This window comes from Anomalospiza imberbis, chromosome 3 (genome assembly GCF_031753505.1).
Source record: "Anomalospiza imberbis isolate Cuckoo-Finch-1a 21T00152 chromosome 3, ASM3175350v1, whole genome shotgun sequence".
NCBI lineage: Eukaryota > Metazoa > Chordata > Aves > Passeriformes > Viduidae > Anomalospiza > Anomalospiza imberbis.
This window is the reverse complement of record NC_089683.1, coordinates 65,068,709-65,094,446: the sequence shown is the minus strand read 5'-3', so window position 1 is coordinate 65,094,446 and position 25,738 is coordinate 65,068,709. Positions and strand designations below refer to the sequence as shown.

At 39.6% G+C, this 25,738-nt stretch overlaps 1 protein-coding gene across 9 annotated transcripts in view; it reads right to left on the bottom strand.

Annotated features, from left to right (window-relative positions):
• The window catches only part of MAP7 (microtubule associated protein 7), a 99,394-nt gene that overhangs the window by 46,878 nt on the left and 26,778 nt on the right, over positions 1-25,738 (bottom strand). For all 9 annotated transcript variants that reach the window (XM_068184854.1, XM_068184852.1, XM_068184853.1 and 6 more), the window contains exon 2: positions 1,000-1,068. In XM_068184854.1, coding sequence (XP_068040955.1) covers positions 1,000-1,068 — 69 coding nt within the window. The remainder of the gene's footprint in view (positions 1-999; positions 1,069-25,738) is intronic.

Below are 25,738 nucleotides of genomic sequence, written 5' to 3'. Positions count from 1 at the left end.
CCTGAGAAATGAAAACTGGATTAAACTACTGCAGAATAAAGCAAGTGTATTGAATGCTGCCCACCACAAAGAGCTGTGGAAAGAGTGTCTTTGTTTTCTCCTCCTTTTCCCACTGCTTTTGTGATTGAATCAGAGCAGCTGTGATTGTGCAGGACCCAGTGTGCCTGGCAGAGTATTCCAGGTGTGATCTGAATGCAGACAGCACTGGGATTCCTTCCCTCCGGGGACACAGGCCAAAGCATCCCATTTGGGGACAGAGAAGAGTCTGTCAGTACAAAACATCCACTGAGCTGCCAAGCTGTCAAGGAGTTGAAAGGGGGATGTTACAGTGGGCCTAGTACCACAAGCACTTCTGCTTTCCCAGGCATCAAAACAAAATCATTAATAACTGCATACTTTAATCTTGGGTACCTGAACTGCAACACAAGCAGAATTTAGATATCTAAGTCCTCTTCTGGATCTTGGTCTAAGCATGCAAGTGGAACAGACCCATGACACCAAGGACTACACTAAGCTTTTTAGCACATACATTTTCAACTGTGTAAGCAAACAGTGAACTAATCCACACAATGTACCCGTGAGGTATCGTGAAGTAATGCCCACAGCATAGAGCACGTTACAGAATATGGTATGCCTTGTGGTAAATGAGGAAATGCCTGAACAGAGACACATTCATATAAAACTGCAAATCTTTGCCTACAGCGCAAAATTCTCATTCAAGCACAAATGCAAATACAGTGGCTTCTGTTGTCTTTTCTCACTTCCCAACTCTCATTCCCTAAGCTATTCTATAATATAAGTAATTTTTTCCAGTTTTGCTTCTTTGCAAACAATCACATATTCCAGCCTATCTAAACATGAACAGTCACTGGCACCAGTTTTGTCTGAAACAGTGAGCTAGAAAAGCAACAAACTTTAGAAGTTCCTGTGACAACAGCTGTTTTCCATGCACCATTGAGGCAAACAGCCTTAAAACAAGGAGCATGTGGAATACTGTACCTGGTTTAGTTCCAGTGTTGCTTTGTCCTGAAGTAACTTTCTTATCTTGTGTTTCAGAACCTTCAGTTGCTAAAATAAGGAAGAAAAGAAGATATTAATTAACTATTTTACTTGGTAGTAGGTCACTCACCTTATTACATTGAAACTTAAATATTGCTGGATTCCCTTTAAAATCAGACTGTTCCAAGATTTGACCTTAATGCCATTCTACATCATTTTGCATAGAAGAAGCCCCAAAGGCTACACAGAAAGCATTTAAGCCACAATACAAGTTCCCAATTCAAGTTGAGGAAAGAGCCACGAGAAGATTTCATTTTAACAATGTGTTTTAATAAGACTTATAAGATGGCTTGCAGATCCCAGGTTTCTAAAGGTATGGTAGAAGATACTGGTAAAAACTGGTAAAAACTTCTTTACAAAGTGCACATCCATAAAGCAGGACTGAAGAATGAAATCTAACAGAGGAGATATTCCCACTATTTGCAACAAACAGACTTTTGATCGGGCCCTACAAGCCTAGAACAAGATCTAATTCTGGAGCTCTGAATGCCCTTTCAACAACCCTTTATAAAGAAAAAAAAAACCCAGAAGATTTAATTCATTACTATTATTCAAATCAAAACCATATACTTAGCTCAGTATCTATCTGTAACTAAAAAACCAGCCAAGAAATTTGTCCAAGATTGAGAAGCAGGATGTTTTTCTATTGCCATCTGTGTAGCAGTTGTCTTCTGGGCAGTTTTCCTTATCTCCTGTTAATGGGCCCATCAGTGTCTGGCCACATGACTCAGAGGTAACTCCCTCCAGGAGCCGTTTCTGTTGTACAGGTGATCAAGGACTCACAGCATGACTCAGAATGACATCAGCCCATTGTGAAATGCTCCGCCCAGGGGGGAGGAGCTAAGCAGTCCCACCTAGATATATTCTGGGATTTTTGGGCAGAGAGGCAGCCTTCCCACAGGTTTCCAAGAGGACACAGCTGGGGTTTCCACTGGACAACTACACCTTTTCTACAGGACCACTGCTCCAACAGAAACCACATCTGCCACTCCAGGAGGGCTGCAGCCACTCCAATTTGGACTGCTACCAACACACTGGCCAAAGGGGTGTCAGGTTGTATTCTGACTTTGTCAGTGGTCTTCCCTTTGTATTTTTGCATGTATTTTGTTTCTTTTCTCTTTTCCCAGTAAATTGTATTTCTGACTTGGAGTCTCTCACTGGTTTTGCTTTCAAACCAGAACAAAATTAGATGCCATGATTTTCTCATCTTACTACTCATCTTTGTATCCAGCAGTTCCACTGTATCCAGAAGTGTTGGAATCCAGAACATACCAATCTGGGAACAGCCTAAAGGCAGACTGTAAGAATTCTAAGAAGCCTTCCAAAAACAGCTTGAAAGTTTTTGCAAGCAAGGATAAAAAGACAGTTATAAATAAAGCTTAGGGGACAAAAGACACCAATTCATTTGAACAAAAATATCACTAGAAATGAAACTTGGAATAAACCCCCTGATTAGTCTGGATTTAAAAGCTAAACAGGCATTACTGTATTAGATCCACTTTAGAAAACATAATTAAAACAAATTTTCCTCAGAAGGCTCCAAGCACTTTCTTATGCATGTCAGCTTTAACAATACACACTCAGCACTTAGTAGCTCAGTGAGTTCATTCCCATCATGGCCTCATGACCTTTACTTCCTTGCTTACCTCCTTCCACAGGCATGTTTCAGGATTAACAGAGAGGGTAAAAGGTAGCAGAAAGAACCTTCATGTTACATATACTGTACCTTTTTTGCAGGGGGAAGATGGATGAGGGAAAGAGAAAAATACTGTTATCAAATGTTTCATGTTCAACAGCAATGTTTTGCCAAGAACAATGTTCAAAAATCACAGTCTCACAAAAAAAAAGTGTGAAACTTTAAATAATTGTGCAACACTCTTCTTGATGCCTGTATTAAGTCTCTTGCGAGCAATACAAATAATCACTGTTCAACTTAACAAATACTGATTCTAAGTAACAATAAGAACTGTAACACCTTAAAGGCAGCCCAACACAAGATTTTAGCATTTGCCATTTTAAAGGCTTCATACAAAAGATTAGTGTGACCTATGGGTAGATGGATTGATTTTTGGCAAGATAATTTCAGCACCACTGAACTCTTGCACGACCAGGCTTGAAAGGATCTACCTTTATGAAAATCCATACCTGGTGCTGGAACAAGTCCAGAGAAAGCAAATAGAGAGTTGGTGCAGTGTCCAGAACCCAAGTGCTATGCGGAGCAGGGGAGGGAGCTGGGGGTGTTTAACCCGGAGAAAGGGAGGCTCAGGGGGAATCACAGCACTCTCTATAACTGCCTGAAGGGAGCTTGTAGCCAGGTGGAGGTCAGCTGCTTCTCACAGAACAAGAAGAAACACCATGAGGACGAAACGGCCTCAAGTTGCACAAGGGGAGTTTTAGACTGGATATTAGGAAAAAATTCTTCCCAAAAGAGTAGTCATGCATTGGAACAGGCTGCCCAGGGAAGTAGTGGAATCACCATCTCTGGAAGTGTTCAAAAACTTGGGGATGTGGCACCCAGGGCTATGGTTTAGTGGTGAACATAGCAGCATTAGTTTAACAGTTGGACTTCATTTTAGAGGTCTTTCCAACCTTAACACTTCTGTGATTCTGAACCCTCTATATCTTATCTCCCCCTCAAAGTTAAGGTACTAGTAAAATAAGCTTTTCTCCTGCATGAATCAACTGTGTAGAACATTCCCAGAAAAAGTCCCACTGAGTTACATCACAATTCCCTTCAGCCTGGCCTAGGGCATTATGTAGAAGGAGAAACTGTCATAAAATAGTAAAAATAACGTTTCTAAGAGCTAGTGAGTACACTGATGTTCTAATAGTGTCAGCACAAATTTCTTTACATCTTTCATACTGAGTATGTGCATTATTTTCTTCAAGAATTACAGCATGGGATTATGCAACACTCCATTAACTTCAAAACTGTGGTTTAAATGCCAGCCAGAAAATATACTTGCAAAAAAGCCTAGGTATTTAAAGTAATACTTTTTCCCCATATTTCCTTGTCTAACATTTCCTTGGAATATTTTTTGACATGGTTTGAATACACATTCATATGACCACTCATGACAAGCGATAGAAAGAACAGATGGCACACCATGAATTTTAATGATGCTGGATATCAAATAAGAATTGGCACAAGTATTTAGTAACCAGTGTAGGTGTGCTCCCACATAAAATACCTCTTGCTCTAGGATACAAACAGATTAATCAGACAACTAAACATCTAAAATCCACACCTAAATATTGACAACACCAGTTTCTGTACCTAACAGATGCCAGAAGAGATATCATTTAACTACCTAATATTTGCTCTGCTGTTTATCTTGAACCACTACCTTTACATAAGGGAATAAAAGCTGCATAAAGAAGAGTTACAGATGGATAATTTTCTGTGAAGCACAGCTGTCTCTCTCAGCTTTGCCATTACTATATAGCACAGCATCAAACAGAAAGCTGTACCTCTGCTTCTCTGTGTGGAAAGAGGGGAAAAATAGGTGTGGGGGAAGGCAAGAAAAGAGATATGTATTTCTACTGAATAATATGCATTTGTAAATGCTGAGCTTTAAAGTAACACCAGTTGCAGCACAGAATTCAGTATATATACCAGGGGCAGAGCTGAAAGGGATCCATAAGGATGACAAGTGCTAGGGAAGACCTCTCCAGGCTCAGCTTTTAGCTTTGCTTTGAACCAAGACAAGTACAAAACTGGCAGATTGTTGCTAAAAGAACAGTTTTGTAATGGAAGTGAAATCTATTTAGAAATCTCTGATCAGTTTCAATATATCTATGTGTTCCCAATCAGACAGGTTAAATCAATACTTCTATTGATAACCAGGATAAGTACAAGCTCTAGAAGGACTGAAAAGCAATTTCATAGAATGTCAGCTTACCCCATGTCTCATGCAGCAATTATAATTACTATAAATTCCTAGAGCAGTTAATAATCTCTGTGCCAAGTACCAGTACTAAAGTTTATTTCCTAAAATGGAAAAAAAACCACTTTATGATAGCCAGAACTACTTTGAAAGAGCTGTTCCATGATCAGCATCTGACAGACAAAAATGCCTTTAATAACCTTACAGTCTAAGGTGTTCCTCTTGAACTAACAAAACCAGTTATCTCCAGCTTGTCCAAAGGAGGCCTCTGTGAGCAGAAGTAGGAATTTCTAGCAGTGGGAAGCAAAACAAGCACAAAGAGAAAGTTTATATTAAAAATATTCAAAGTCAAGGAAAAGGCTCATAAAAACACTGAGAAAGGAGGAAAACTAAGCTTTTAGTGCTTCTTTACATGTCAGGTAAGAAATATGGTCACAGAAATCTGACCTGGGAGACAAGGCAACATATTCAAGGGGAACAGAATTCAAGAGAATTAGAACCTCTGGGAGTATGTGCTGGAAAGCAGAAAGAACATTCACCCAGACCACGGAAAAAACACTGAATGCCAAACATTGAGAGGCAAAGCATCACACTGGCATTTTGACAGGCTTTTTTAAAAACACAAGAGCTGTGCAGAATACAAACACTTGGTTTTCAGACTGTGGCACATCAAGAATATGTTTGCATGGTGTGAACCAGCTATTCCCAGTGAGGTGAATGGCAAACCAAAGGCCCCACAGCAAGGCTGAGGAGCTGGAAAGAAGATGCTTAAGCTGTGCTCCGTGGAAGAAGGGAATCAGCCACAAGATAGAGGCAGTTCTATTTCCAGAAGGTCTCTACCCCCAGAAGTGTAAGCCTCAAGAAATTAAAGGCAGTGTGAAGGGGCACTTGGGGATCACAAGCAAGAAGTGCTGCTGAGACCTGTGTCAAGGTCAGGATGTACACAGCAGCCCCCCCTGAACTGCATCTAGCACGGGTCTGGAAAGAGGAGCGGTACAAGGGCTGCACAGCTGTGGATGAGAGCACAAGCACAGGGGAGCCCCAGGCCTGCAGACAGCCATGACAGTGCAGGTACACCTCTGGGTACAGGGTACTCTGAGCACCAAGGGGGAAAGACCACCCTCCCGTTTCCTATTCTATTTCTACAACTGAGAGAGAAGTTACTGAGAAGCAGCCATGAGAAAAAAGAAACAGCTAAATCAGAGGAGGAGGGATTACAGGTGAAAAAGAAGAAAATCTAGCTATTCTGTACCTGCCACTTGTCATCTAATCCCCCTGGTATGACTGAACAGCTACTTTTTTTAGCTGTCAGAGTCTGCTGGGGGTGTGTGAGATAGGGAAGGCTTCAGAAATGACAGCTGGAACAAACTCATACCTCAGTAAAAAAGTGCTGCCAATACATAGCAGAGGAAATTCAGCATTAAACTGGGAAATTTAAAACAGAGCTAACTGGGAACTGATATATTGTTTACTCCTTAGCACCTAATCCTGTTACCTCCAAGTACTTCCTTAAGAACACTGCTCAAAAAAAAAAAAAATCAAATAAAACCCCCACTCTTAAATTCACTTGCTTATTTTATATAGCATGTCATACCTGACATGCACAATGTAAAAAATCCATAGTTTGAATTACCCAGAACTAAGCAGAGAACAGATTATTCTAAGTTTGCATAAGTAATAATAAAGAATTGGTGCTAGTCTAGGCAGTTTTGTCTAGACACTGGGAACAGTGGCTAGCTAGCATGTCAGTCAAGTCAGAGGCATTGCTGTGCTAGGTAGCGTGTGTTGAAAGTGCAGACATAGGTCAGAGCTGACAGAATTTATTATAATTTATTATTTATTAATTCAGAAACACATTAAGACCAAAACCCTGAGTACTTGGCTCAGAATAAGCATCTGAGCATTCAGCAACTGGCTGTTCTGTTCTAAGGCAACATCACTGAAATTTAAGACTAAAGAGTCTCTTTAATAGCAAAACTGGGTTGTTTATCCTACAAGCAAATTCCTGTGAGCCATGATCCAGGGGCTGAATACATGGGAAAGCAGAGTTCAACACAAATTAAAGCTTTTCCACTACTTGTGACTTTTGCCTCTTCTTACAACCATAGTTTATGAATAAGACATGCAAAAAGTACTCTCCATATTTACAGTAAAAATATATTTTGCAAGTCTTTAGAATTTCACATTCTTTGTGTTATCAGTAGTGTCTATATATATTTAGACAAACAATATACTAAGTAATATTTTAGTGCAATTTATTGTTTTAGAGTTAAGTAATGCATTCACTCCATACTTGCACCCCATGCTTATTTCTTACTTGCATTTTAAAATTGTAAGCTTGGGAACAAAGGACAGCAATCTCTCCAGAGATAAATAAGTCTCAAAGCTCTATGGCTGGCCAAAAATTACCAAGATGCATCCAGTACAGCTGATAGATAAAAAGGTAAAAAATAACAAGCATCTGGATGTTTAGTATTAAAATCTTTAGAGTAAGTCAGGACAAAATTGTGATCTGCTCTCTTCTTTAGAGATGTTGGAGAGGACAAGTAGTAAAGAATCCCATCTAAAAACTCACTTGTTAAATGCTAGTTTTCAAAATCTGCTTGTCAATACTGACTCTGAAATTTCCCCTCAATAAGAGAGTGCGGTGAATATTGGCCTGGAAACCTGTTCCAGCACAGTTGGAGACAATATTTTCCAGTGCTTTTGGATTGTACTGAAAATTGGACAGACCAAATTTCTTATGCTGCTGCTTCTACCAGCTGTGTCTGAGCTGAACACTAAGTCAATGCTTACTCCTTGCTGTCACAGCATAAGCACATTGGAGCCCTAATCTTGTTCAGAGCCTGTTACACTTCTCATAAGGTTATTATAAAACAGTGCCTTGAGTGAACCAAAATCGCACTGCCACCAGCACCGGCTTTGCTACTGTAAACTCCTATGCACGCAAATATAACCATTACCAAAGTCAAGCCCTTCAAAACAAGAAAGGAGAGAAATTCTCACCTCAAATTAACACATGCTACAATGTGACCCTGCTGAGAGGCTTGAAAATGGATTAGAGACCCAAACGCAACAGTTGGTACACAAAACCAAACCATCTCCTCTCATCACCAAAATCCATTTGTACAAACGACACAGAAGAGCTGTGTTTAAGACATTTACTCTGACACTTAAACCGTGCAGGAGCCCAGAAACTAAGCGCTGTCGTTTTATCAGTATAAAACATCTCCTCCTTTTCTCCCCTTCCGCAACAACTTAAAACTTCCCTTCTGTACAGGAAGTAATAAATGGTGCCTTGTGTGCTGCTGCTGGCCTCCAAAGCGCAAGCAGCCTGAGAGAAGTCAGCTCCTATCCACAGACCATTTTGAAGCAACCTTCATCCTTTAAAGCCCTGGCTGCAGAGCCCTTCCTGCGCAGCAGATATGCTGCCCTGGTAGTTGGCAGATGCTCCCTGAGCAGTAGCTGAGGACAGGAACAAAAGGGCACACTAAGAAACCTTTGCTAACACTTACTATGGACAAGGAGCTTCCTGGCACTTCTGGGAAGGTTCAGTGACCAGTTCAAGAGACAGGCTCAGAGCAGCACTGGAGGTGAGCTCAGATCCTACAATTTTTTTAGAGGAACAGAATGGGAAACAAGGGAAATATCTCTGGAGATTGGAGGACTGTAGGACTTAGCAATAGGTTGCAGGAGGGACAAGGAGAATGCAGCATCAACATGCCTTTTGCGGAAGCTTGCTCACAAGAGATGCAAGCTTTCTAGGCAATGGGGAAACCAAGCCACTGATGGTGCACTGACTGCCCTTCTTTCAGTTTAATCCTTTGGGGAAGGGAATACAAATAAGAATAGAACTGAAGCATCAGCTTGGAAACTTTACACATGTACTATCCACATTCTATTTCACCCAAAAATCCCTAAGCCCTCTAGAATGCACTGAACACCAGGTTCAAAAGAGACACTAGAAAGATTTCTCTAACAGAGCTACTATTTCAGAAGAAAAATAGAAACACATCAAAAACAACTCTTTCAGGCTTCCTAATTTAACTTCTTCAGAAAACTCTTGACAGGATGGGTAGGGCTATACCATCAAATCAAAATCTTTTTGTAACAAATTTTTGTTCTAATTAACAGCATTGATCTTGAAAATTATTTCAAGAGATTTTAATGGTTTTGCCAATTACTATAGCGGTGAGGCAGAAAGAACTGCAGGAATTCTGCAGAAGTCTTGGATCTAATGCACTCCAGTGTCTTAAAACTAAAATCTAGATTTCGGTTTTGAAACAACAGAGACATGTACCTAATTTTGGTTAGATGTCAATACTCAGATTCTCTTGTTAAGTGAAGTAGGTTGAAGTGATTTCTAAAGGAACTAAGGCAAAGCAAGAGTACTTCCAGACTATAGACCAGTTTGCTATTTTTAACACAGGTAATACAAGTCTTTACAACTTCAGATAAAAACTTTTTGAAATTTCCATCATTAGCAAATGGAAAATGCCTGTTTTTCTACAGTCTAAACAGCAGTACTTACAAAGTACATTTTCAAGTTGGAGGTTTGAGTCAGAAAAGTGACAGAATATCTGTTTTGTTTCTATTCACGGAAACATGAAAGCAAAGTTCATGCCTTATTTAAACATGCCTATTAATTAAGTTTATATTAAAGTATTTTCAATTCTTAAAAGCTCAATGATTTAGTACTCAATGATCTTTGTACTTCTAACAGTGTTGAACTTACCAGTCTGGTTTGCAAATATAAATAAATTATATGACACCAAGCTGCCGTGACCGTCTCAGTTCTTTTTGTTCTGGCACTTATCATAGAAGTCTACCATCAGAGTAGCCAAACAAAGCACCGTTACCAATGTTCCTCATCTCTAATGTCCTGGCCAAGCAAAGCAGAGTGAACACCTACCAGCATTAGTATTTACTACTCATAGAATGGTATAAAAGTTGCCACTGTTTTCATCATATAGACTAGAGAGAGATAAACACAGCTATTTAGTGCTCAACTGTAAAACATTAAAGCCAGAAGCATAAATAGATTTATTTAGAAACAATCCACATACATAAATCTGGATGGTGCAACTGGCTATAGGGAAAGCATCAGCTTTCTTTTTTTAAAAAAAGATTAAACTTGTATAACAGCTCCATTAGGAGATACATATTTATAAAAGATTACTTTTGGCTGACTATGTCCGCTTTAAAAAGTACTGTATCCTAAAATATTAAATAATGTAGAAGACACCAAATGCCTTTGTAGGGAGAGTTAAAATCTCTTAAGGATGATGAAAGAAACACAGTGTCTGTAACAGCATTTTGAAAAAAGTTGACACTCATACCCCCTGGATAATGACATTTCATTATTTCACTGCAATATAAAACAAGGATATTAACATGAAAGGATCCCTGGAAAAAAGGTTTTCTGGTGAAAAATCCTGTGCTATGAAGCCAGTTCTGCAGCTGACCAGAAGGCTAGCAAGCTCACCCAAACACAGATGAGACACATGAATGGAAGCTTTTTAATTACACATCACCAAAATGAAAGCTGAAATGCCACTGCCTGAGGGCATGCAGGACAACCTCAGTTCCAGAGAGCCAACAATTTGTGCTGTGCAGCCTGTCTTAGGGCATGAGCTCTCCGAACACCAAAAGCAGGCAATGAGCAAGATGCAGTGATTTATTTGTGAGACTGTTACACAAGGGCAAACACCTTCCGCCAAGGTACAAGAGTACCAGCTGCTTCTCCTCCTCAGATTTCTCACTGCTGCAGGCAGCATTTGCTACCAGGATGTCAGAGAGATTCCCATACCCAGGATCAGTGTCAGTGTATTGCTGCAGTAGCTGTACATGGAAGGTCACCTCAGAGATTATGAAATGAAGCACCTGTACAATTTTCTAGATGAAAAACTTTTCTGGACTTCAATCAGAGATCATTCTCCAAACTATGAGGTAATTCCTGTGAGTAATTCCAAGTCACAATGAAGCTTACACCACCTGCTGAGAAACAGAGAATTAGGCACAGACCAGCCTGCTTTCTATATCGCACCGATTCCAAGGTGAGATTGCTTGAACTGCAGAAAGCAACTTGAGTGTCCCATTATTTGATATCCTCGCTCAGAGGGCACAATGATCAAAGCATATGGCAGCCAGTGTTAGTGAGATAGCAACTGCAGTAAAATGAGCGTGGGCATGGAGAGAAGGGGAAAATGAATACTTTGCTATACATTGCTCTATTGAGCAATTTGATCTTGAGATATAGTAATTTTTTAAAACAATGCAATCTCTTTGGTCTCAAAAACAAGAGGACATAATCACTTCTCCCCACTGAAGTAAAATAAAATTAAACATTCTTTTGATGCAAAACATATTTTTAATTTAAATGAATATGCTGCAAAATGAACAGTATCTACTGAATAATTTAGGATACTCCGGCCAACATAGAGCTTTTCAGACAGCACAGTGCTTTCTTCTTGCCACCCCACTGACATATAAAGTCATCACATCCCTGCTGAACTCAGTGCATACCCATGCTTTCCTCTATGCTTTCAACTCTTCTGACTTAGCTCCATGTGCACTGAAGTTCATAGTTACCATCCCAGTGACTTCATAGAGTACATCGATAATAGTGGTTCTTCTGCCACTACAGAATCACAGGATGAATCATAGAATGGTTTGGGTTGGAAGGGACCTTAAAGATCATCTAGTTCCAACTCCCCTGCTAAGGACAGGAACACCATCCACTAGAGATCAGGTTGCTCAAAGCCCCATCCAACCTGGCCTTGGACACTTCCAAGAAGGGGGCAACCCCAACTTCCTGGGCCACGTGTTCCAGTGCTTTACCATCCTCATAGTGAAGATTTCCTTCATACATGGCAGCATACTGATCATTCAAAAGCAAGGCACTACTTGTTTTCTGTGTCACAGTAATTAATTCCTATCTACAGCAACCAAGTGTTTCTGTTGCTCTGTGGGACATCCCCACACATGCCCAGCATTTTCAAGTGCAGTCTCAGTGTGCCCTGTGTAAGAACAAATGTGTTATCTTCACCGACATCCAAATGCTGTGCCTTGCCCTTGTCAGGTGATGTTTAGACCAAGGAAACAAATGAGGTTTTAGAACTGCTTTTTTCCATAGGGAGGAAATTCAGATTTTTGCTTTAATAATTTCTCTCTGCTGTGTGTGCAGCTGCAGGAACACTCTAAAACTAGGGCACTTTATCATATTACACACACACACAAGAGCAGCTGCAAGAGGCATAAGACACTTAACAAATGAAGTGATATGAACTTTTTAAGCATAAGAAAGTTCAAAAATAGAACTATTCTGCTTCAAAGCCTTCTTTCCTTGGTTACTCTGCACTGCCACCTTACACAACTATACAAGTGAGACTACAACAAAACTCTCCCACTGCATTTACTTTTAGAATACATTTAACATCTCCCTGACCTTCTGGGTATCTCCAATCACTTTCTTTCTACAGAGCTTCAACCAACAGTACAGCAGCTCTCACTGGATTCCAGGTTACTAGCCTGCCACACAAATGACAATTCCCTCACTACTCATCCCCATTAAAAGACATCTACAATAAAGCTTAAGAGAAATCCATTATCCAAGATTTCCCCTCCTCTGCTTTCAATTACTTTAAACTCAGAATCACTGTATCTGCTGAACTAAGTGAAGTCCTGGCCTTCATCCCATAATGGCTTTAAAGCATCTTCAGTTTCATTCTTCTGCATCTAGGAAGAAACTTCTTCCTAGGGGTTACAAGAGTAACTTTGTTCAATTACCTCATTTGGGAGTGAAAAAATGGGCACTCATCACAATAAGAGAAACAGGACAATTTCAACCCAGCCTATTGATTTAGTGGCTATTTTCCTCTTACAGTCAGCCATAATAGAAGTACATTTGCACAAACAGACAAGTAGTTTTAGACTGAAAGTGTTTCATGCCCATTGTGGTTTAGTTTCACAGGACAACTCCCAAGAAAGTTCTCTGCACAAGCCCTGACAACTGCCTTTGGTGAAAGGTTTGATAAGATCTCACCAGAGAATGCGTGAAAAAAAGATGCTCAAGACACAAGGAGAGAGGATCGGGGCGGGGGGGAAGAAGTATTATTTAATGCTAAAAATCTAAGGCACTTAGTACTCCATGCAAAGGAACATGGGGTAAAATTTTCTATAACTGGCTACAGAAGCTGCAGAGTTTTCGGAAAGATTCAGCTTCTAAATAAAATAATGAAGTAGCACAACCTTTTTTACTAAGAAAGCGTTCATTGCCACATGGGTTTCGTCTCCTGACTTGGCACCCTGAACTGAATGTGGGAGAGCTGTGCCAACACCAGTCTGCCACAGGAGCTTGACTTGGCTGAAAAGCCAAGTTAAGCATTACACTGAGACAGCTGCAATGGTCCTGGTACCTAATTATCTTCACACAACAACACTTTAGGCCACTTAGATTTATGCCTGGCACATTTGCTGGGATTTCTCTTCCAGACAGATAAATTCTAGACCACCTACAAGTTAGTGGGATCAACACAAGTAACATAGGTAATCATTTCACTGCTGCAGGCTTTTTTTCTTGGGCAAAACTCCCTGCAGCTCAAATTTTGTAGAGATGTTTAGTCCTCCTTCCAGCCTCAGGAAAATAAAACATGAATAATGCCTGCAAATTGCTGCAGCAACAACCACTTCTCAACTTAAGACAGCAGGAAGATTCACAGAAGCTAGGCTTTGTTTATACAGCCTACTCTCTACAGACAATTATTTCCGAAACAGAACTACAAAGGCTCCATGCTGTTATTTAGCAGTTGAGCTCCTGGATGCACACGTTCAAGCCATTACTCTAATTCAGAGTACTCTTGCTTGAGGAAAACAGGCAGTTTTCTGGTAGCTCGCCTCTGCCTCGCTGGAAGGGATGCTGTAACTACTTAGAGCAAGTGCAACATTCAATTTGCTGCTTCTTCTCCTGTTCTTTTTATATAAACGATCTATGCTATGACTGCAAGCCAAATAAAATGAGTATTTTGTGTGGTGCAAAATGCACGTACACAGAAACAGTGAAGCAAAAAGGAATATTTCCTACCATTGCTGAGTAGGGAACAGAGCTGAAACACTGACTTAAGAAAATATATTTCTGTTGCATGACTTATCCTTAATCACTTCAATCACTGTCAAAAACAAAAGCTGTGCCAGGCCTACACTATCATATTTAAGGAGGCAGAAGAAAAATATAGCTAATAGCAGCCAAGAGCTCAACAAGATGCTCAAGACACCACTTTCTGGAAAACTTGTGTTTCAAAGTAAACAGGAAAATTTATTTTCAATTCAGGGCGCTGTTCTTTACTGCTGTCCAGCTGTCGGGAAATAGGGCTTCGTGAGGAGCTACATACTTCTTGGCAGAAAGACAGCAGATTCTCACTGCTAATTACAACACTCCATGCACAGACCTGAGTCTGCACAAACAATCTTAATAATTCCTGAGCTCCATGTATTTGGAAAAATTATAATAAATGAATAGGTGTTTAGAAAGGCAAAGGTATATATTTCAATCAGAAGGTATTACATGCAATCTTTAAATAACTCCAACAGTTACTTTTAAAAAGTTTTTATTATAAATACATAAATTGGTTACTAGAGTTCTTTGGCCTTTGTGCTATAAGAATAATTCATCACCAAAACCAAAGTATATTTTTACCCAGGTTCTCTCTTGGATCTGAGGCTGAGTGTCACACCACTAAAAAAGTACATCTTGTCTTTATACACTGCCACCCCACACTCTCCACACAAACCCACAGCCTGCAGAAGTCTTAAAAAATTAAAACTGGTTTCTCTATAGGATCTCCATGGGTAGCTGATTTCTCTTAGACACAGACCACTCTATTGGCAGCACAAACATTTGTCCTAAGTCTAGTACTTCAACAGCTTTTTATATCTCATGAAAGCATAAAACATTTCAAGTCTATGAAGGTTCTCTTTTAGTTCTTTAAGCATCAGTGTCAATGGCTTTCCAAGCAATTGCTTGTTAGCTCTCTTGGTGATTGCATTGCTGGACTGCCATAATTTGCAGTTCTTAGGCCTTTGGGGACATAAATTTAATTCTTTGCCCCTCTATATTCTTCAGAGAAACCTTTTATCTCTGACTGATTCGCTTTTATTTTAAGCATGTTCCACAATTTCAAAACCAGTCTGAAAGGAGTCAGCCAGATTCAGGTTATAACAACCACTGAAAATTAAGTCTTCTGAAGAAAAACCACATGGGTGGTTGCTACTGAAAATAAATCAAACCCAACATTTCTTAGTCTGTTTTTTTTTTTTTTGAACAGAAGTAAGAAATCTTTCCTTACCCCCTTCCACTGCTTTTAGCTCAATATATATACAGGTAGTATGTATATCCAGCAAATCAAATAGGGTCTTTAAAAAAAGTACTACTGTCGTATTTGATGCCTTAGTTACTTGGAGAAAATCCACCATGGTGCTGTTTGGATTGTGTCTAAGAGACAAAACACAGAATAAGTGTGAAAGTTGTTGCCTTGCTTTTCTGCTCTAATTTTTAATTGGTTTATAAGGATGACATGACAGAATAAGCAATGTAAAACATCTGACTAAGCACAGCAACATGTTGTAATCAAAAGAAATCTATTTAACACCGAGTTTTAAGAATAAAAAACATACCCAGATATTATTTCAAACTAAAACTCTCCAGTGTTCAGTATTTTGCTACAAAGTCCTCTCATTCTTAATACAAAGAATACAAATCTTTGCTTTTGGACTGTTTCTAGGAACTCAACTACAAACTCTCAGAAGATATTTGAAGTTTCCATTCAGCTGTATCATCACAACCTCAGGTATGTAGGGCTATTGAGATGGATCAAAGCCTGACTTCCTTCACAGTTATTTAGCCTTACTGAGGGGAGGGCTATTAATTTCCAATAACATGCTTAATTATTTGATAGCATGTCACGTGTAAGTTATATTACCCAAGTTACAGGGTCAACTTTCACACTGAAGTTTCCTAACTTTTCATTTCTTGAACTTGAAACCTTAAAAGTTAACCAAAAGCTTGCATAATGCACTGACATATATCAGTCACCAAAATTTAAGATCATTTAAGCATTAAAAATAGGTAACTTTACCTACCAGCAAGATTCCTTTCCAGTAGATGCCCTCCTGTTCCTCTTACCCTATTGAACATCATCTTTGGTCCTTTTCCTCACTTGACATCCCCCTCCATGCCTTCTCAACCTCCTTCTCTTGTTCCTAAAGCTGCTACACTGCAACTCTCTTCTCTTGCCGTTCTCCTTTTTACCCCTGCAGTTCTCTGGGCAGAGAGAAATGCTCAGATTGTTCTAATCCAAACACCTCTTCATGCCCACCTCTACCCTAGAGGCATCACATCACTTTTCCTGCAAACCTAATCAGCAGACATCTGGGCAGCATGGGAGAAAAACAAGCCTCTACACTTCCAGTTGGTGCACCTGGTGCCAAAGCTGCCTGCAGAGACTGGGACTTTTTCCCCTGGCTGCTTCCCCTCAGACCCCAGAGCTCCAGGGAGGACCATGCTCAACTCATTCCATGGGGATCATGAATAATTGGAACACTGATTAGTGCAAAGCATTTGAGAGGAAAGGATGCTGCCCCAGTTCAGCCAAAAATCCTGAACAAAAATATAACACTCAAATGCTGAATGCATCCCTGACAGACATGAGCTGTGACTTTTTATGTTGCTAATTTGAATAGATTCTCATAAGGTCAAGAGGAGGCCTAGCTCTAAAACCAAATTCCGACTGTTCCCAGTTTCAAATATTTTCATTAAAGCATTGTGGCCTTAAGCCATCCCTTGACACTGATACTAAGATTTTGTTTTTTCAAATAGCAGAATTTCTCTATTTCTTTCCTATGTGTCATTCTTTAGAAATTGGTCCATTTGCTGAAGATGAAGAACACAAAAAGTAGGGAGAGAACCTGGCAAAAGAGAAATAGAGGCCAAACCATTTGAATCTATCCAAATTGTAGAGAGATTGAAACAAGACTCTTTAAATGGGAAATGTTATGCGAGCTTTATTATTTGCCATCTGCCTTGTAAAATTCAAATTAAGCATGAGAATGATAAAATTCTCACTTGGGGTTATTTTATTATGCAAAACATCTTGATTTCACAACATCACTGAAATGCTTCATGGAATTACAGCTCTTTAATACAATAAAGTGGCCTCCTCTTTATCGTGGATTGAGAAAATAAAGAATTTGGACCTCTAAGCCACATACTTCATGACAGCAGCCTAGCCTTCACAGACCTACTACAAAGATGAAGGATTCCAAACGCTCTGACAGCAACGTTAAAAATATAATTTCATTATAAGTCTTTACATTTTAACCCAGAAACAACAAGGCCTTGTTAACAATAATTTATATAACGTTTTTAACATTAATAATATGTTTTATATATTTTATATATTTCATGTCCCTGCCTTTAAAGAGTTTTACAAGAAGTGCTAGACTAAACTATAGTGTACCAAGTGCACCTCTAGAGTTATTTTGCTTTAGACCATGTTCTTGGTTCTGATTCTTTTGTTTGGTCAACCAAAGAGAGAAAATGGACTGTCTCATTGGAGTGTTTATTGCAAGTGACTCAGTTAGTCAACCTATTGCTCTACAATGAGCATCAAATATTCCACTTTAGCACAAAAAATGAAGCCTCACAAAAATTTGTGTATTACATAAATAGTGAAAAAGGAGAAAATGGATGCTGCAATCACAGTATTTGACTCTATGCAGAAATGCATTGTTCAGCATATTAGAGTTATATATCTGAAAGCCCAGGCAGTCTGTCCTGGATGCCTGAGATAGCAGGTCCACTAATTTCAGGCAGGGTGACCACACCTCCCTTCTTTCCCTTGAACAGGTGAAATAGGGATGGAAAAGTGCTCGACACTGCTTCATCTTCAGGCAAGTCACTCAGGCACTGTCCTCCAGCCCTTCCCTTTGCTCACACACACAGTGGTTGGGAGGCTGGTTGCCAGAGCCATTAAGTCTTCTAGTGTGCAACCACCGAACAGAACTGGCTCCATACCAACAATGCAATGGTTCCCACAAATTGCCTGCAGGATCCCCACACTCCCCTTCCTGGCTAGACTAAATTATAACTATAAAACTTTGGCTCATATGGGAGACACACACTGGGTTTTGTTGCACAAAACTTGGGACCACATAGATCTGTTACTGCTCGTATCAGGCTGGTACTAAGTGCTTCCTGGGCTCTCTGTATTGCACTGTGAAAATTATTTTTAGGATGCAAATGGACTTATCTAAAAGGCTGTTCTTTAAGCCTTGCCCATGTGGATTGCCATTCCACAGGGAGACAGAACTCATCAAACCTGCTTAAATCTTTCATAAAAGTATTTTTGTGTGTTTTGAGTAGCTCACCACCAGCAAGGTTCCAGGCTACAAGATTATTAAAGCTCTATGGAATGTGACTAAAATAACATAATTCACGTGTCCACCTTACTGGTTTATCTTCATTCAACACAATGAATATTTCAAAGTCAATCACTTTGAAGCATGATGCTGCTGTGTAAGAGATCACCTTGCTTCACAGCCCCTTGATCAGCACAGCCAAGCAGAACATTGCTGACCAGGCTCTGAACAATTAGGACTCGTATCACAACTATACAATAGAGGACACAATAACAAGATGCACTCTGTATCTGTTCACAACACCTTAAAACATTACTTCCAACAACTGGAGTGCCAACTAACTTATTTTCATTAATACTTACCCATTGCAGTGCCAGCTTTGCAATTAAAACAAACAAAAAGAAACTTGTCAGCACTTTTTACTTCCAACAAGCACTTCTCCTCCTTTTAATGGAAGATCAATGCCAAAAGCTGATGCAACTAGATGCAACACTCTGCAAAACTAAGGTTTGCCAGACAGCACTTTAAAGGTGCCCTCAACCTTTTCATCACCTACCAGTTCTTGTCTGTGAGCAGCAGGTCCAGCAGAGCATGACTCTTAGTCAGTTCACTGATCACGGGAATCAGAAACTGCTTTGGAATGTGTTAAACTCATCTCCTGGTTTCTAGCACCCAGGTGCATTTTCCTTCCAGAAGAGTGTTTAAGAGACACCCATATGTACTACAGCCTGAGGCTCTCTCCAGCTACCTAAAGGCAGCAGCACCACCATTTCTGCTGGTTTGTCACCTGCCCCAGGCCAAGCTCCAATCATTCAAACCATTCATTTATAGAGAGCACAATCCCTCCTCTTTTACACCCTGTGTCTAGCTCAGTTGGGAAGAACATGGTGCTAAAAACATCAAGGTTGTAACTGTTAATCCCTGTATGGGCCACTCACTTAAAAGTTGGACGTTATGATCCTTTTGTGTCCTTTCCAACTCAGAATATTCCATGATCTGTGACCTGTCACTCTCCTTTTTCTCTTTTCACCCAGTAAGGGCCTGAAATACCTCTTGTGACTCTTCAGCTGACAAGTCCCATGCTATGCATGGCCTGACAACAAGCCTGGGGGTGGATTCTATCACAGCTGAGTGTTCACTCTGCTGTCCATAGTCTGCTTTGCAGCACAGATCACAACAGATAAGTGGGAAAAATGGTATCATACTTTTTAAATAGCTTTGTTTGGGAGTATGTTTGAAGGGGATCAAGAGCAGTTTTATTCTAAGGCCTAGAAAGCAAAAAACTAGATTCTGAAAAAAATGAAGAAACAAATATACACAATCTTCCATCTAACAACATCATAAAGCTGAATATTATGTTTTTATGTTAAAAACAGACATGTGATCTTCAGAGAGGTCATAGGAACAGAGTGATTGCAGCCTTCATAATAAGACAAATTATTATTCTTCTCAGTGTTCTTACACAATACAGACTATTTTGGATAGCAATTAGGCTGCCTGTAAAGCATACAAAGCATCCTAATCACCACAGCTTTTCAGCAGACTTATTTTTTTAAACTATTTATCAAGAGAATCACTATTCTTTGCCAATTTTTAACATTCACACAGCTTTAAAAATCTGTCAGATTTTTGGACAGAACTTTCCTTGGCATTTCTACACCACCTTGAACAACAGCACCTGATTCAAGGCAGCACTGCATCAGTGCCACTATGCAAAGCCAGAGAGAAAGAGAACTACCCTCTATTTTTAAAGTTCCAAAATTCACTAACAAAAAACTAATGCCAAACCCACACATTTTCAAAGTACACAAATGAACAGTAATTAGTGTCACAGTGAACTGATACTCATACCTGCATAATTAGCAGTAGGCAGTCCTAGCTGTCATCTCCTCCTACCCTTCTGCAAATTAGGAGCAGTCTAAATTTAGCTATACAAGTTAAACCTCCTGCTATTGCTACATATAGACTGGGAATTATAAATATGTATTAATTATAAGCAATTATAAGTATGTATATACACATATATATAAGTTAATGTGAGATAGTAGCAAGAAAATAGATTAATTTGCACCCTTATACAGAGATTTTGTCTACATTTGACTTTATTTTGATGACATTAACAGTCTCACAAACCAATGAGAGTTGACCCTGAGTTCAAAATCTTTTTCCTGAATTCTGATGGTAAATAATGTGAAAAAATAATATGAATTATGGAGTTCCAGCTTTTATTATTTTCCAGTAAGCCAGGAAAAGATTATTTTTATTTTGGTAGAAGACTCGACCTATGCAATTAGATTGTGCTAAACATGCAATTTGCTTTCACTTGCAGAATGTATATCACTTCATTCTTTCCCTCATAGCTGTGCTTCGTGTATACTGGAATGAAGTAGTGTGGTTTTAAAACCAAAACAATTATCATTCTACTTCAAAAGAATAGAAGTTCTGTTGAAGAGAACAGAACACTTGTCAATTTCCTATTTGGAAGAAATTCAGCTAACATGCCGAGTTACATGTAGCAGTGAGTATGATTATTCGGGAAGATAATTCTGATAATATTGTAAATATTTTTTTTTAATAGGGCTGTAAATTATCTTCCCCTCGAAAGAATTAATGTTATATTTAGATGACACTAATTTATCTGTGATACTCTCGGATCTCCGCTAGAACAATAATCTTCTATGGATGTTCCAAGGAAATCTCTTAAAGACATGCTAGTGAGTCATCTGGTCAGGAGCTAAAGAACACTGACTGGCTTTGGAAACTGTTCTTCCTCAACATCTAATCTGGGATTATATATTATAATGATTAAGAAGAGACTGTAAGCAACCTAGAAGGACACTGTACTCCAAGTGGTTCATGCATCACATGGTGCTTCTGTGAGTCAGACTGTACAATTTCAGTAGGGAGCTAAATGACATATCTGCATATGTTAAAAACTTTGCACAGTAGCAGTACTTAAAGCTCCCACCCTATAAGCACCTCCTCCTATGAAATCTGCAACCCTTAAGACAAGAGACCATAATCCATAAATTTAAGCTCATTCAGGCTCTTCATCAGAGATCTGAACTGACAAATCAATCCCCAATTGCTATAGAACAAGGTTTACTCTAGGTTTGTATGACAGAATGGGAAAGTAAGGCAAGTTACAGGGACAGACAGAACAGAAAACAATTAGATTCCTCTGAGATAACTACAAATCAGAAGGAAACATACCAGTTGAGTGGAAAGAAAATGACACTCCAATTCCAATACTATAACCTAGAAAGTCTTAAATATGTCCCAGATTTGCCAGTGGCTAATTGCTACTATAGGACAAGTCACCACTTTCCCCCCCACCCCGCCCCGAAAAGCTCTGAAAACAAGTCTTATGAGAGCTTAGTTTCCTAAGCATATGAAACACTGGACAAATAATAAACTACACTGTTATGTGTATGCTTTTGTATTTATTAATAAAACTATTTTCAGAGGTATCCTATATGTTTTTAATAGATACTTTGTGTGCCCAATAAGGTCTGAAGCTTACTATGTCCCACAGACCACTAGCTATTAACAATTCCTACCACAAAACATTCTGAATACAAAGAAGTGCTCGAGATATCCCTTCTCTACCTCACAAAGCCCTTAATCCTTCCAGTGAAGATATGACAGCCCCTTCCCCTACACCTGAGCAGCCTAAGGCAGCTCTTCCTGTTTAAGAGGTGGCCACCAGCCAACTACATACAATTAATTCTCCACCACCAAAGGCAGCACACTGCCTAAACTCACTGTAACAAACCAGATAGCCCTCGTTGTCATGCTCCACCCTGCCCTTAAAAGCAAATGGTGGAAAATACTTTGCATTTGTATTCCTCTTCTTCTTTTTGTCTAAACCATGCAAGTGACCTGAAATAATAAGTATGGGCAGATTAATTACTGCATGTGTTCCCTTCTGCAGATCTGAAAGGTCAGTTGGGGTAAAAGCAAAGGGTGACATGACGAATAACACTAAACACTCCTGTTTTTAAGCAATGTTGTTCAATGAACCACACACAAACCAAGAAAGGGCTCTTTTCACTACATGCACTCAGGCTTAAATGGACCAGCTGAGAAATAGTTACTGAACTACTAGCTCTGAAGATGGAGAAAAAGCCTTATGTGGGCCTCCCTCCCAAGGCTAAGCGCTTAATGGTGTATTAAATATGTAGACATCTTAGTGCAGATTTCTAAGGATTTCTCTATATTTACATAACAGTTGGCAACTCTCTCATCTGTGTTTGGGGTTTTTTTGTTTGTGTTGATTTTTTTCTTCATAAAACCATCTGCAACAGTGTACTTGTTTTTACAGCTTTGTTTGTGTAGAAGAGGTGTTCACAACTGCATTTTCTTTTACTAAGTGCCACAGACATCATTAGTACCCTTCTGGGTTTGAGGACAAAGATGTACCAAATAGCAGCAACCATCCTAAAGTGCTTTAATTCGAGACTGCATCTTAGAGCTGATTTTAACACTTTCTCTGACATGACTTTGTTACATTGAGTGTTGAAAGGCAGGGAATCATACAATGTATGATTTTCAGAAGCCCTTCATGTTATACTGATTAAGGACTGAAGAGGAAATCCAGAGAGATCAGAGCAAGGCAACACTGGGTTAAATCAGAAAATTTAAACACTTCAACAAACAAGAAATATTTAATCCTCCTACTCAAAAGTGGTCCTCCTGTTTTAACCATGAGGTAGAGAAAATTTACTGTGAAGAAGTTTCAGCAATCCCTCAGTCCTCAAAGTCACAAGAGTTAACACTGAGTTCATTCCTAATTTTACCATCAATAATATCAGTCTTTCCACAGAGAAAAAGTAACTAGAGAGCAAGCAGGTGTTTTGAATCTGGCAAGATGATTATATAAATTAGTTTTTCAAGGTATATAATTATCAAATTCTTAAATCACTTACTTCAGAGACTGTAACAAGAGAAGGCATGCAGACAGGCTGAGCTACATAGATTAAGCAATGAAAATGTTAATTAAGAAAGTTATAGAAGGGAGAGGAAATAATCCAGTTCCTCTGCATTAGCATGTGGAGCTGTGGGTTCAGTTGCCACATGGTGAGGAAGACCTTTATAAAGCAAAACCAAATGTTAAGTAGAGCTCAGGCTTCAGAAGGGGAAAAGAGAGGGTCAAATTTCTTAGTGTTGTCTCCTGCCCTTGCTCTTTACACATCCTTCTGCATGCCCAGGGAACGGAAGCAGCAGTCTAACAAAAAAAGGGGCAGGTGTTGATGCTAATACACACTCTATGCTACACCAACTCCCAAGGGGCTCTGTGGCCAGTGTGCCAGCCAGCTTCAAGGCTGAAGCAGTGAGGAAAGACACTTACAAATCTAATCTCTATTTTACAGGTACTTCTGTTATTGCAAATGTACATATTTCACCAGGACTAGACTGAATATGTAAAATGATTTTTTCCAGGACAAATGAGCAAGCTTCATAAATCATGGGAACATCACCCACTCCAGGCTGACAAACTAGTGCACAGAGGGCACTACATCATGCGTAAGTTTGCATGCCCCTGGGAGTCTAGGAACACAGCTTCATTAAGAAGAGCTTACTAACACTGACTGCAAGGCTTGGGGGACCAGGTCTCACTAGGCCACTGTGAAAACTACAGCAAGTACAGAAAGAGCCTAAAGATTCACTGACTGCTTCAAGTGTCACAGCCTCCTTTAAAGGTCATGTTTAGGTCTGCTGTACCTGTGGAACCTTTGTTTCCATGTATGCATTCAAGCTATTAAAGTGTGCATAATTAAGAGCTACCTTTGCATTTCATACAGCTGAGGGAAGGACTTGGCTATGATCTAATTAAACAAAGTCACTGGAGTGCCTCCTCCAAATCTGTCCTCCTAAGACTACCACACCCCTCCACCGTTGTACAAGTATAGATCAAAGCAGCAGAGATGGCACAAAACATGCTTTAGCACAAAAATACCATATTTTCCTCAGCCAAAAGCACACAAATAATCTGTGACTGCAACAGTAGCAAGTTATTTCACAATAAACTATAGTTTCTGAACTACTCATCTGGCAGACCCTGCAACAGTACTTCTTGTTCAGGACATTCCTAATGGATGCAACACATTCAAACCACCTACTCCCTGTCCCAATATCCCTCTTCATACACTCTTTGCTTGCTCTGCAGTATAAAGAAAGTCTAGCTAAAGCAGCATTAAGAAATTGAGAATAGGGGCACATCAAGATGAAAAGCTCTCTCAGTAAATGAGTAGAGTAGGGGAAAAAAATTCTGACTGTGCCCTATCACCAGCATTTTAAAGACTAAATCTAGCATGTGCCAATGGGCCCAACAGCAAGCTGTCACTGAAGTCCAGAGACACTCAGCTTCTTAAGTGACTGCGTCTACAAGATGAGCTCTCACCTCCTACATGCCTGCTTAAGAATCACCCACAGTTATCCTAAAATTTACCAGGAAGCAGAAACACTCCCAGAATACTAAGACATTTCCACATGTGTATGGTCTTGCCAAGATGCCAAAGTTGCTCTTTTCCAAGCACTATTTGTCTGTATTAGAGTAATAAACTAAGAACACTAAAGCAGGCTTTGCAGTAAGAGCCTTAGAAAAAACAGATACAGTGAGCTACCAGCTTGAAGGACTTATTCAGCTTCCAGTAAAGAATGTTTCTGACATGTCTTGAAAAATCTTCTATATTCTACCATATATTTTATCCTTCAGCTTGCTAGGAATGACCTACACTGAAAACTAGGGGAGCATAAAGAAGGTCTGAATGTATCTCAAGACATCACATTAAAATTGTATGTCTGAAAACAGTCTTCACTTCCCTGCAGTTCAGGTCCTTTATCACCTGCTAACAAACTGCTTAATATTTCTCTATCTGTTAATATTCACATCCTTGCAGCCCATTGAGTGCTGCAGTTGGTAGCAAACTGATTGAGAAGGCAGGTGCAAATGCTTGAGCACTCCTGGAGAACTGAGGCACAGAACAAGCAGGGCGCATGTGCATCCCAGAGTTGTGGGTACTGCCCAGCTGAAGCCAAAATTTGGGCTGCACTCTCCCTGCCCCTGCTGAACACAATATATTGTCTTGTGTGCACTTGATAAATAGATAGAACAGTCAGAACAGGGGATTGCTTTTATTAAGTTTAAATACATTTTAGTGCAATTCAGATCTTAATTCAAGGAAAGGCTGCAACTTCTCTGTCCATTGGCTCAAATTAATCTCTGGCTAATTTCTGGAATGCACCAGGATAAAAATTTTAACTACTAAGTGACTTAACAGCAAAAAAATTAAATGTGTGTTAACCTTTTACCCTTCCATTCATTTGTCTCCTTTTACAATGACAAGAGTGCAGGAAACAAGCACACTGAAATAGTA